This window comes from Pseudoliparis swirei, chromosome 8 (assembly GCF_029220125.1).
Source record: "Pseudoliparis swirei isolate HS2019 ecotype Mariana Trench chromosome 8, NWPU_hadal_v1, whole genome shotgun sequence".
NCBI lineage: Eukaryota > Metazoa > Chordata > Actinopteri > Perciformes > Liparidae > Pseudoliparis > Pseudoliparis swirei.
Window position 1 is genome coordinate 13,838,348 of NC_079395.1, and position 12,631 is coordinate 13,850,978.

General features: G+C 47.4%; 1 protein-coding gene across 2 annotated transcripts; it reads right to left on the bottom strand.

Annotated features, from left to right (window-relative positions):
• Nucleotides 1-70: 70 nt before the first annotated feature.
• wdr47a (WD repeat domain 47a) lies at nt 71-11,792 on the bottom strand. Of its 2 annotated transcripts, none has more exons than XM_056420676.1 (17): nt 11,610-11,792; nt 10,275-10,444; nt 9,758-9,841; nt 9,560-9,644; nt 8,060-8,191; nt 7,711-7,887; nt 7,099-7,610; nt 6,889-7,006; nt 5,885-6,066; nt 4,983-5,204; nt 3,863-3,926; nt 3,386-3,543; nt 2,695-2,864; nt 2,426-2,596; nt 2,189-2,320; nt 1,812-2,030; nt 71-1,380 (listed from the first exon to the last, which is right to left on the bottom strand). In XM_056420676.1, exons 2-17 carry the CDS (start codon nt 10,430-10,432, stop codon nt 1,238-1,240), a joined length of 2,727 nt encoding a protein of 908 aa, XP_056276651.1. In that variant the 5' UTR covers nt 10,433-10,444; nt 11,610-11,792; the 3' UTR covers nt 71-1,237. The 2 variants fall into 2 exon arrangements, with proteins under 2 accessions (XP_056276651.1, XP_056276650.1); XM_056420675.1 differs by lacking the exon at nt 11,610-11,792 and adding an exon at nt 11,409-11,554.
• Nucleotides 11,793-12,631: the final 839 nt, after the last annotated feature.

A 12,631-nucleotide genomic window follows, 5' to 3' on the forward strand; every position in this document is an offset into this window, starting at 1 on the left:
GAATTATTCATTCCAACTCAACACAAATGATTCAGCTTGTGTAAAAAGACACTCTTGAACGGACCAGCAGTCAGACTTGACTTAGCTTTAATTGATTTAGTTCACTTTTAAAAACAAGAATTAGAAAGGCTTGAATACAAGAGCCACTAGTATTTCAAAAACATACTAACTGTACATAAACTCAACTGAAATAAATACATCTATGTACGCATTAGTTTGGCCTTATTTGTTAAAACAATATATATACTATACATTAACAAAATATGCATCTTTGTACGTAAATCAATATTAAAAGACAATGTTAAAAAAAAGTGTGCATGTAAAATACAAGAAAAGAATACAATGCCCCAAATACTGGTTCTAAATAAATATAAGAAACACCTGTGCTTCCACTCAGGTTGTTCCATCTGGTTAGAGCCTTGCTCTGGGCGAAGGCCGCCCCCTACTGGTGGTTCAGTGTCACAGCAGGAGACTCAACAAATCTTTTGAACTGAAGAATCCTAACGAAGTCAAGGGCACTCAACCACAAATGACACTTTGTATTTCCCTTTGATGCCGACATAACGATAACCTTCCATCGCAAGACACTGGAACAGCTTCAACGCAAAACAACTGAATTCAATTAAAAACAAATGCACAAGCTAATTTACACAATTTGAGTTGTAGCGCTGCAGTGGATACAGTTAAACATTAGACATCAGCATATAGGACCACAACTGACAGGCTGAAAAACATGACAATGCACACGATAATTTCAACTCGTTTACAAAACAATAGCAGCGTAACACCAGCTGTAAGACAACTATATGCAAAAGAAGAAGGAATGCAGGACTTCTCAAGATGACTTTAAAAAAATGTGATCTCGGGAAAATGACCATATTATCTATTTTGTTTGTTTGCTTTTACATTGTTCTTATGGAAACTGAGAACTCAAGGAAGGCACCGTGAAGATGAAGTGATGGTGAGAAAAGAAAAAAAGGATGATCCTGCCGTTTCACCCCTCGAGGTGATGAGTCGTGACGATGTGAGTCAAGAGGGGAGGACATGCAGCGCGTGTGCTCGGGGGATGTCACAGCTTAGTATCCGTGCTGGTTCCCTACCGACAAGTAAAAGGCCCATTCACCTGTTTGTGTTTCTCAAGCTGTTGAAGGGGTGTGACGGTGTTGATAGTGCAGGAGGGTTTAGAGGGATTATGTGTAGTTTAAAGTATACCTGGTTGCGTGCGTGCATGTGTGTGTTAAGGGTTGTGTGTCCAGAGTGTGACGGTGCGGTCAGCAGAAGACGAGAGGAAGGACAGGTCTTGTGTGTGCCATCGACATTGAATCACTTTGTCGCCGTGCTCTCCCACCACGGTCTGAGGCAGCGGCTTGGTCAGGTCACCTAGCAACAGACACAGGAAATGGAGCACAGACAGGAGGATTTAAAATCATTACACTGCACATAATGTTTCTATTAAAAGTACTTTTTAAAAATATATAACTGGGTGAAGAGACTCGTTAGTTTAACGAGTACAAACCAAGGTGCCCATGTGTTTATGTACTTCCTTATACTCAAACTAGTTTATAAAAAATGCCAGAGTTTCTCGGAGCCCAAGTTCACTTCCTATTCTAATATAATATAACAAAACAAATAATAAATAACAAAACGATATTAAACAGAACTACGTGGCACCCCAAAAGTACATTATGACACATAAATCGTTTGATATATTTGGTCAGTGAAGCTGGATCGCCCCTATGAAGAAGCTAATGGCGGGTAAAAGCACCTCCAGGTACGCGTCGTTACGACATGATAAATATGCGAGCGGATACCTTGGAGGTTGCTGACGATGACCTTCGAGTCGTAGGAGCCAGTGAGCAGGTAATGTGCTCCCGGGGAGAACCTGATGGATCGCACGTCGCTGGAGTGCGGCCGGTACACCTGAACGATCCGTCCTCCTCTGATGTCATACAGCATGCATGCACTGTCTTCCTGTCCTGTTGCTAGGAGACGGCCACTAGGATCGACCGCCACCGTGGCAACAGGACTGCCTGTGCAGGAAAAAAACAAAAACAGGGTGTAGCTGTAATAAAGAAATCCCTAAACCAGTAAAACTGTGTTTTTACAGCACAGCTACTTTCTGTGTCATACATCGCTGCAGGTATTTGATGAAACAATGGAGGTTAAACTCATCCCACACAGGCGATACCTGAGCCGTGGAGAGCAGCTCCTACGACTCGGACACAGCTGGGCACCCGGAGGTCCCAGAAACGCACCGTCTTGTCCTGGGAGCCAGAGGCGATCATCCAGCCGCCCCACGTGTACAGAGACAGGATGTGACCTGGACAGCAGCACAGCACTCAGCACATACCGTTTCAATCGCTCGCTCGCTTTCTGATCCCCGCGCCACATGTTTGTGTGGAGGCAGGAGACAGCCGGTGTGTACCCGTGTGTCCGCTGAGTGCGTGCAGACCCTGTCCCCTCTGGCAATCGGTGGTGTAGATGTTACAGTCTCCAGCTCCGGCGCTGATCAAGATGGCTCCTCCGCTCTCTGGACCCTCCATGAAGGCCAGGTCCCGGATGGTGCCGTCATGCATGCTGAACTCCAAGTCCGGGCCTAGGGCAGAGAGAGAGAGAGAGAGAGAGACAGAAAGAAATGAGAAACACAGAACCCATGCGGCGGTTTAAAGTCCCGGCGGTCTCCCCCGTCTGTACCCGTGGCGTTGCAGGTCTCCGCATTGAAAGGAAGGACTTTGACACATTTGTCATTGGAGCCCGTCGCCAGCAGCTGCCCACAGTGGCTCCAGGCCGCGCAGTAGATGGACCCTTTGTGGTGCTTGTTCCTCTTGAAGCGGATGACGGGCGGCTTTATTGGACTTGAACCACTGAGGAGAGGAAGAGTGAAGAAGAAGGGGGGGGGGAAAGAAAGCAGAAGAAAGACAAATGGACGGAGAGAAGATGAGTAAACATTCACACGATATACTGAGAGTTTGTTTACGTCTCACCCAGTTTATAGAATAAACTCAACGTTGTGATCACAAGCTGAAGTGGACTTTTTAAGTGAGATCATTTTGTCAACTGCTGTATCCAATGTCAAGAATTAAACTTTTAATATCACTTAATTTTACCGTCTAAACTTTCTGTGATAGGCCTTCATCAGAGCTCTAAAGAAACAGAGTTTGTAAAGGCAAAAGGTTCCAGTGAGTGTTCTTGTCAGGTGACCGTTAAAAGCCCTTAAACCCGGTATCATCCAGGTTCTCTCACGCTTCGGATGAACTCTGGATCCTAAAAGGACATCGCGGTAACTTTGGTTGACACCCAAAACGACTGGGATGCATCATACCGTCAATCATTTAAATAAGTATTTCTTTCAGGGGGCTTCTCTGGAGGCGACTGTCCACCTCACCTGGTGTCCAATGTTTCTGGGTAAGCGCAGACGCGGAGAGTTTTGGAGTTGGATCCGACAGCGTAGAGCAATCCGGACGGGTGGAAGGCGACGGCTCGGATGGCTTGAGTATCTTCCAGAGACTGCACCGGCACGAACAGCCGCTTGGGTTGGTCGCCCTGAAAACACAGAGTACGTGTAGTTAGCCTGATCTATTTTGATCTCCTCATCCCTGTGACATGTTATGATGCAAGCATAATTTAATCACGTTATAATCTGCTTGGTCAAATGCCAAAGTAGCATTAAACTGTCTCGTCTTGTTCTGTGACCCAATCAAGAGGAAATGTGTGTTTGGCACACAGCCTGAGAGACGACGAGTGTGGGAATAATAACGTGCATCAAGTCATTTCAGGTGCATTATTCATTATGACATGCTTGTTGAGGAATACATTATTTAGAGCAGGTTCCACAGCATTGTTCAAGAGCTACTCGAGTTACCTCTTTGCTCCGGGATAAAGAGCCTGGAGAGTCACACTGTTGACTTCCTTTCTGTTTCTGCTCACTGCGGGGAAAAATACAGAAATACAGCCATCGTCAAAGCCTGCGACGAACTCCGGAATAAAAACTAAATGAAACTAGAACGGGCACTCGGTAGAGCGCATACCTTCGCATATCACAAGATTGGGCATTGAATTATGAACATTTTGGCATTAGTTGCATGCCAATTGGACAAAATGACCCGTGCTATGGTAAAAAAAGAGTTTGACCTTTCCATGACCTTGACCTTTGACCCGATTGATCCCAAAATCTAATCAAATGGTCCCCGGATAATAACCAATCATCCCACCAAATTTCATGCGATTTAAGAACATTTTGACCTGTTCATGACCTTGACCTTTGACCCGATCGATCCCAAAATCTAGTCAACTGGTCCCCGGATAATAAACAATCATCCCACCAAATTTCATGCGATTCGTTCAATACTTTTGAGTTCGAAGATTTTGACCTGTTCATGACTTTTGACCTTTGACCTGATCAATCCCAAAATCTAATCAACTGGTCCCCGGATAATAAACAATCATCCCACCAAATTTCATGCGATTCAGTTCAATACTTTTTGAGATTTGCGAATAACACGCATACAAATAAATAAATAAATAAACTAGAATGGGCACTCGGTAGAGCGATACCTTCATATCACAAGATCGGGCATTGAATTATGAACATTTTGGCATTAGTTGCATGCCAATTGGACAAAAATGTATCGTGCTATGGTAAAAAAAGAGTTTGACCTTTCCATGACCTTGACCTTGACCTTTGACCCGATCGATCCCAAAATATAATCAACTGGTCCCCGGATAATAAACAATCATCCCACCAAATTTCATGCGATTCGGTTCAATACTTTTTGAGTTTTGCGAATAACACGCATACAAATAAATAAATGGCGATCAAAACATAACCTTCCGGCATTTTCAATGCAAAGGTAATAAATAAATAAATACACGGCGATCAAAACATAACCTTCCGGCATTTTCAATGCGAAGGTAATAAATATACGGCGATCAAAACATAACCTTCCACATTTTCAATGCGAAGGTAATGCCATCCACAGTACCTCATGGAGACGACAGGGGACTCGTTTGGAGGCTGAACCGTGCGCCCCTCCGCGGTGCGTTGCGGGGTGCTGCTGAGCACCCCTCCCCCTGGGGTCTGCTCCGGTGTCACATATGGAGGGTTGTTATTGTCCTCAGTGGGGGGCGTGTCCCCATTACACTGCTGGGCCAGAGACTTCACCTCCTCCCCCGCCACATTGAGCTCCCCCAGCTTCTGGATGGACCTGAGACACACAGACACACACCTTCATGAACCGTCTCCACAAAGTCTTTCGGCCTCTTCGTCGTGTCATCTGAGGCGTTTCGCGCCGACCATTTGGGAAAAGGACAACGGTGAAAAACCTTTCACATGACTGAGTGCATCTACAAAGGGTAGAAGGCAAAAGAAACCTGGAGTAACGGTGTAATTATGCACAGCTTCCCTTGTGAATAATGCAGAGGGCACAGAGGCAGGGAGAGGTTGGGGAAAGGGAGGACAGGAGGAACTCTCAAGGGACGAATCAAACGGCCTTTGTCCTGCTGACATGGCACATATTAACACATTTCCAATCGACCTTTTTGTCACAGACCCAAAGTTTAATAAACTCTGGTGGGGATTGGAAGCACGCTTAAGTTGCCATTGTACATGTTCACGCGTGGAGCCTGGGTCTAATAGTGTGTATGGTGAATACACATGGCGCCCATGTGATTGGATGTAGCCGATCACCACAGATGGTGCCGTGTGGACAGGAGGTGGATTCCTTGGGAGGGGGGAGGGGGGGGGGGGTCATGTTAGGAAAACGCCACATGGGCCTCATTGTTGTCAGGGCCCCGACAGCTGCTCCTCTATTTTATGAACATATTAAAAGCGATGCCGCGGTGAACACGTTCATTCAGAAAAGCCGCACCAGAACTCTCGCCGTACTTGTTGAGGAACTTCTCGGTGAGGCTGTGCTGCATGTCGCTGGGCGGGGGCTCCTGCTGGACCCCTCCCTCCAGCAGCATCTGCTGGTACAGTTGCCTCTGCTGCTGCTTCTGCTCCAAGTGCTGCTGCACGCGGAGGCGCTGCCGGTAGTACTCCTCGTACTTCTCCGTCGAGTCCCGAAGCTGAGGGTCGAACATGACGCCGTGAAAGAAATCGGAATGAGCCCTACTTGTATGTTTTATCAGTTTAGGAATTAAGTCGGTTGGGCGATTCACTCCAGAGAGCAGATGAAGTCCCGCGGGAGAGGAAAAAAAACTGGTATATGGCTGAAATGGAATATTTGAACACAGTATGTGCAAATGAACAAGGCCTATACGTGTCTATTGGGGGACGGGGAAGGAAGCACAGAGCACCCACTTCCCACCGAGCTGCTCAACGGGACCGGAATAGAGAGCCTGAGACGCAGAGAGGAACACTGTGTTAACACTGGGTTGTCAGGCAACATGACTCCTGTGTTCCGGAGCCACGTATCCCCACTGACCTCGAACCAGATCAACCTGGGCGTCTTATTCTCAGGAGATCTGAAGGGGATTTATGGACTTTCGTTTGTTTGTGTTGGACTTGTGTATCATGTCTGTGTGTTTAAATGTGGGTGATGACAAAGAGGACACATTTAATGACACCACACTCCGATAACTACCCCCCATGGGTCTGTAAAACAGACAACGAAGCCGTTCCTACGTGCACAAAGGTTAAAGGAGCACATGTAGTGGTGGAACATGGTGAAAGAACTCGACCAGCACGACAGCGAAACAAAAACGAGGCAGAAGACACCAGAATGGACTGAATCCATCACCATCAGCAGCCACGCTAGTCTCATCACTTCTCTGGAATACAGACTTGCCAGAGGAGGTTGATTAAGAAGCACTGTGAGAAGATAAAGCACTCGTTCACAACAGGTCGAACGGGTTAAAAAGCAAAGCCCGTCAGTGATGTGTGTTTACCTCGTTCCCATCAGCACACTCAGCTGATGGAGCGTCCTCTCCCGGAGCCGAGGCAGGACGCAGGTTCTGAGCTCCACCCGAACTCAACATCTTATCCACAGGCGTGTCCGTCCTTGACCTTCACGGGGGAAAACGCACCACACGGGAACAGATTACCTCACCTGACAAACACTTGAATACAAGCCGACGCGGTGCAGTCGGAACCCGTACGTTTCCGGGGACTCCTCAAAGATGCTGTGGCAGTCGGAGCTCTCCATCATGAGACTCCTGCCCAGGCTCTGGCCTCCCGCTCCGGGGTAGTGGAAGTTGGCAAAGGAGTGGGACATGGGAGAGACTCCTTTGCCTGGCGCGACCTCCCCGCCGCTCGCTCGCTTGTCTTGTCCGGACAGGCCGAAGGACAGCCCGTCCAGCGCGGGGTTCAGGGAGCGTGACATGTAGGTGTCAGCGGACTGGGGCCGGCGCATCGGGGAGGACGGGTACGGAGACAGCTTGCTGAGGAGCGGAGTGAGGAGGTCGGCGTAGCCGCCCTTTGTGGGCTTGACCAAGCGGTCCACTTGGATTTTGAGCTGCTTCTGTTCGAAGGCGCAGGAGAAGACGGTGTGGGAGAGGTTCTGCATCCAGGAGAGCAGAGACAGGTCCAGGTCGTCGCAGCCGTTGCCGCAGAGCATGTCGACGCCCAGGAGGACCTCGCCCTCCGGGATCTCCTCGCCCGTCGCCTTGCTCTGCCGCACAAAATAAAACCCGACAAATGTAAATGCACTTGTAATCTGTAAACCTGGCTTCGGACCACAGTCTTTCTGTTTGGATTTCAGCGGTCCGAACCTGGCAGTACTCCACACAGCACTCATAGAGGACTCCCTTCAGGAGCAGCTGGAAGAGCCGATCCCGACTGGCCTTGAATCCAGCCTCACTCAGCTTCCTGTCTGCTGGGATGAACTCCGCGACCATGATGCAGGCGTCGTCAAAGCACTGCACCCTGGCCGTGCTCGGGTTCCAGTCCTGCGCGACCCCAGCAGGGGAAGAAGAAATCAACTCGCATGCCAAACAAATGGAAGTCAGAACGTCACCGTCAGACTCGCAGAAGAATGCGCGAGAGAATGAAAAGACGCTCGCAGTTTTAGGAAACTTTAGGCGTCCTTTATTTCCTACGATCATCATTCATAGACCTTGCCTTGAACTCAGCGTGGTGCGTGAGGCGAGGCAGGGTGAGGAGCAGGCACAGCTTGCTGTAGTCGTCTTTAGAGGGACAGAACTCCTCCAGGGAGTGGAGACACTTGACGGCTTCCTGCATGGTGAACTCCAACTAAAAGAAAACATTTGAACCATTTCAAATGGTTACAGATGACCGATTAGAAGTTTCTCTCTCTCAATAGCAGCTTCATCTCCAGCAGCACACGGGAGAATGTAATGAGGCTGAGAACCAAACAAACGACCAGCTTCAAGGATAACAATGTACGAGAGACCGCGGAATGAGGATTCTGCCGGGTCACGTGACAGGATGTCCACCGGGTTGTGAATACAAGAGTCTCAGCATGTGTGATGGACACAAACACTGTTTGTCGGATACATTGATTAATTTCGTAATCTATAACTATTTAGCAATAACAAACAATTATATTACATATATCATTATTGAGCTACAACAATCTGATTGTGAAAAGATGCATCTTGCTTATACCCGTAATTAAACTGATTACTGTGGTTGTTTTTAAGGACCACATTTTACGTTCATTTTGTTGGTAAAATCAAGATTTAAAATTGTCCCATTTCTGTCTCAAGCTTCATGTCTAAATTGGTTTAAAAATTAAAAAAATTACTAAGGCGTATTTTTTTTTTAACAAATGTACAAATCATTGAAGCAAACAATATAAACAATATCTTATATATAAAACATAGCAAGCAGAATAAATATTACACATTAACAAAAAACTAAACTAAAAGTAAACAGAGTTAACATATTTGGTTTGGGCGATGTTTGGAACAAGGTCATTAATCACTGATCTGAAAAGCTGTCCATCAGTGTGAATGTAACCACAGTATAGAAACATTTTACTTTGGGATTTCTCTCAGGATCAAATTGGATTTCTGTGCAACACGAGCGCATGTTGGTGTGGAGAAACAGCACATTGGTGCTATTACTGTTGCTATGGGCCATCCACTCGCCGCCCTGTGACAAATGTTCTGCTCAGACGAAAAGGAAGGGGGCAGCCGAAGGCCACACTTTCTTTTGCCTTTTGGCCAAATCCTCTGTGGGTGAGACATCACAGGTGAACAGACTGATCCTAACATGGACGGTTGATGGCACAGTATCACAGGTTAACAGCTTAATCCAGATAAATCCTCCACTGCACTACAACGCCCCTCGCATGCAAACGCAGCCACTGTTGGCGCACACACACGCAATCTGCCTTCTCTTTGTTGAAGACTGTGAGGTTTGTTCAGATGACTTTCACAATGTGAGTTTCGAACTACACGTATTGAAAAAAAACCGCCCCGTTTCTCGTCTCTGAGATCGAGCCTTCTCGTTCGCAGCCAAGACAACCAGAGAGAGTCAGTGGGAAGACAGCAGCTCCTGTTTCAAGAGGATGAGAACTCAAGGCTGTGTCGCCACTTGGGAGGCTTAAAAAGCAAATGCTGGTAGTGAGCACATTCTCGAAGTGTAATGGCTTACATGCTGTGGCTCATCTTCTGCAGACATGGCGTTGTTCACACACAGAGCCTCCAGAAACTTCTGCTTGAGGATGATGTAACGAAACCTGAGGACACGACAGTCACACAGACGTTAGAAAAGTGTCGATGCGGCTCGCCTCTAACGTCGCTGCCGTCGGCCACCTCCGCGTCAACAGAGGACGCGTGAACCTGTACTGACCTCTTTCTGTCGAACTTATCCATGCACTCCAAAGGCTGGATGAACTGAAGGACCTCGTCCCATTGGCCATCGAGCACCAGTTGCCTGAGAGAGACAGATCGTTTTTAAAAACACTGGTAATACATAGAACCATGCCCTTCTTATGTCATATAAATGTGTTTACATAATAAATAGCTGAAGAGCTCACAATATTCTTACTCTCCTGACTTCCTACTTGCTGTGGTATTTTCTTGATAAAGGTGTATCATGACAAGCTATTGATGCAATAGAAGGTGAAAAACCAAAATGCATTGAACACTCAAGTACAACTGCAGTCATTGGCTGACTTTCAAGGGAGCGCTCACATCCACAGCAGCGGTGCAGAGTTACATTATCCCCAGTGTAGAGGACACTCGGAGAATAACTCGACTCGCGACTGGAACCGGTGCCTGTTGTCTCGACTTCGTTTGGTGAGCTGCAACCTGAGACGACGAGACCCCGACTGCACGTCGTGGTTATTGCTGCCGAGTTCACCGACCTGAGGAAGAGCATGTCGTCCGAGTAGAGCCCGTTGATGACGCCGCTCTCCTTCTCCAGAGCCAGCATGCTGATGTGCAACTTCCTGGAGTTGAGAAAGTCCAGGATCCCCTTGATGATCTCCACCTCCTTCACGTTTATGGTTTCCTCCGCTGTCATGGTGACGACGGGCTGCCAATGACGAGGACAATTTAAGACAAACACTTACACAAGTAACTTACATTTGTGTTCAACACATCTTAAAGTTTGGTCCCAAGTAAGGAATATAAGTGGGCCACAGCTCGCTGCCTTGAAAATCAGTTTGATTCTTCAGATGTGATTTTACAATGATGTGCCACAATCAATACCAGAGAATATCCCTGTTGATATTGTGATGAGGCAGCATCTAAAAATACATGAAAGTATCAGCTTAGGTGAAGCCTGTCCGTGGTAATGACTCAGCTAATGATCCATGTGTTGATCGGTACACAAATAAAAATGAATGCACACATTTCACATGAGCTCACTTCTCCTTTATGAACACACATGTGCAGCACAGTGAATCAAACTGCATCCACCATCATGAAAGTATGAGTGTAAATCCAAAGTGCACCGTCACACATCGGCCTGCTGCTCCTGTGAAGGGTTCGATGTGTGTGAGGCTGTGTGCAGTCTCTCTTTCCCCGGAGGCTGCACCTCATCCAGGGAACCAGAGGCGTTATGCAGATGTTCTGAGCCTCCGCTGAGGAGGGATGTGTCTGCTCGAGTCTCTGATTTAACTCCTGCATCATACAACGAGTTGTGTTACGACAACAGGAGTCCAGATGTTCCTGGTGACGATGATGATGTTGTTGATCCTTCATCACATTAACTCTGACGAAGTCGGACACAAGTCGTTGCCTGCTACATCCGACTTAGCTTGCTGAGCTCCCGCATAATGGCCTCTGATACCCTCACAGCCGGCAGCGTCTCGTGCATCGTGTCCATCCACCGACCAACAACTGCGACAGACACGGGCACGAGCAGCGCGGCACACGGCTGCAGCCCGCTAACTAGCCGAGGTGGCTAATAACACTGGCTCTAACTAAGCCCAAGTCACTCACTATAAGGAGTTTAGGGTACTCGTTCAATCTAATGTATTCTGAATTCGACCCACCGGATTACACAGACTCATAGCCGGTTACCGTGAGAGCTCAGACGACGCGGACTAGTGAACCCGGCGGCCGGTTGGGGGGAGAGGAGACCGAGCAGCTAGCCGGGCCGAGAGGAGAGAGGCATCCTCGGGGCGCGGTGCGCGCTGACAGCCTCCCCCGGAACAACGACACGACCCCGCCTGCGTGCTGCGTTCACGGCTCACCTGATTCTACAAACACATGGGATGAGAAGAAACCGTCCCCCGGGGCTCTGCGCGCTGTTGACAGACGCTGTCACGACGAGTGCTGCTCGCGGTCGTCGGTGGGGTTCGTCCTGCCGGGCGGTCCCTCCTCCTCCTCCTGCTTTTCTGACTGCGTCCCCTCCCTGCTGGAGCTCTCTCTGCCGCTCCACTGCTGCTGCCTGCTGCCTGCTATCTGATGCCTGCTATCTGATGCCTGAAGCCTGATGCCTGCTGCCTGCTATATGCCTGCCTGTCTGTCTGCTTGCTGCCTGCCTCCTATCTGCCTGCCTGCTAACTCCTGACTGCTGTCTGCCTGTCTGCTGTCTGCAGGAGCATCGCCTCCATCCATCCTGCATACCCACTCAAACTTCCCACCGGCAGCAATTCATATTTAATCCATAAAGATGATCAGGGGGGATAGAAAATGAAATGTGTCACATGTCATGCCAGAATGTCTGAATACAACCGTTTCACCTGTTGAGGGAACTTCTGAGGTACTTTTACTCTACTGTAAATCCCAAATATGAAGGAATTAATACATTATGACATAAATGCATTACATAAATGCATCCCTAATTATACTCCAATAATATATATATATTATTCTGACATGAGATACATGAAGGTATATTTGTATTCCAGTGCTTCTGTACTTTTAAGTAACACTGTGGCCCCTCAGTGGACCTCCATCCAGATCCAGTCCCAATCCATCACTGGTCTGATTCATAATTAAATTCATATTCCTCTAATCCATGAAAAATTAAACATCACATCAATTAATTGTTAATACAGTATGTCTAAAATGCTTAAAAGGAATTTTCAGGGACATTTTAACATACAACTTTATTTTGATAAGATTCCTTTTGATTGATCTCTTAACCCTTGTGTTGCCTTAGGGTCAGTTTGACCCGAATCAATATTACATCCTCCTGTTACCTTTATATTTACTAACATATTTTACCCTTTGGGTTCAATTTGACGCCAGCAATTAAAACCTCCAGAAA

Bases quoted from the DNA above. Each gene is read 5' to 3' on its own strand.
- wdr47a (XM_056420675.1), bottom strand. The intron at 7,888-8,059 runs GCAAGGTCTATG...GGGGTCGCGCAG, and splicing joins CGCACCACGCTGAGTTCAAG to GACTGGAACCCGAGCACGGC. The intron at 2,031-2,188 runs GTATCGCCTGTG...TTTCCTGCACAG, and splicing joins AGCTGCTCTCCACGGCTCAG to GCAGTCCTGTTGCCACGGTG.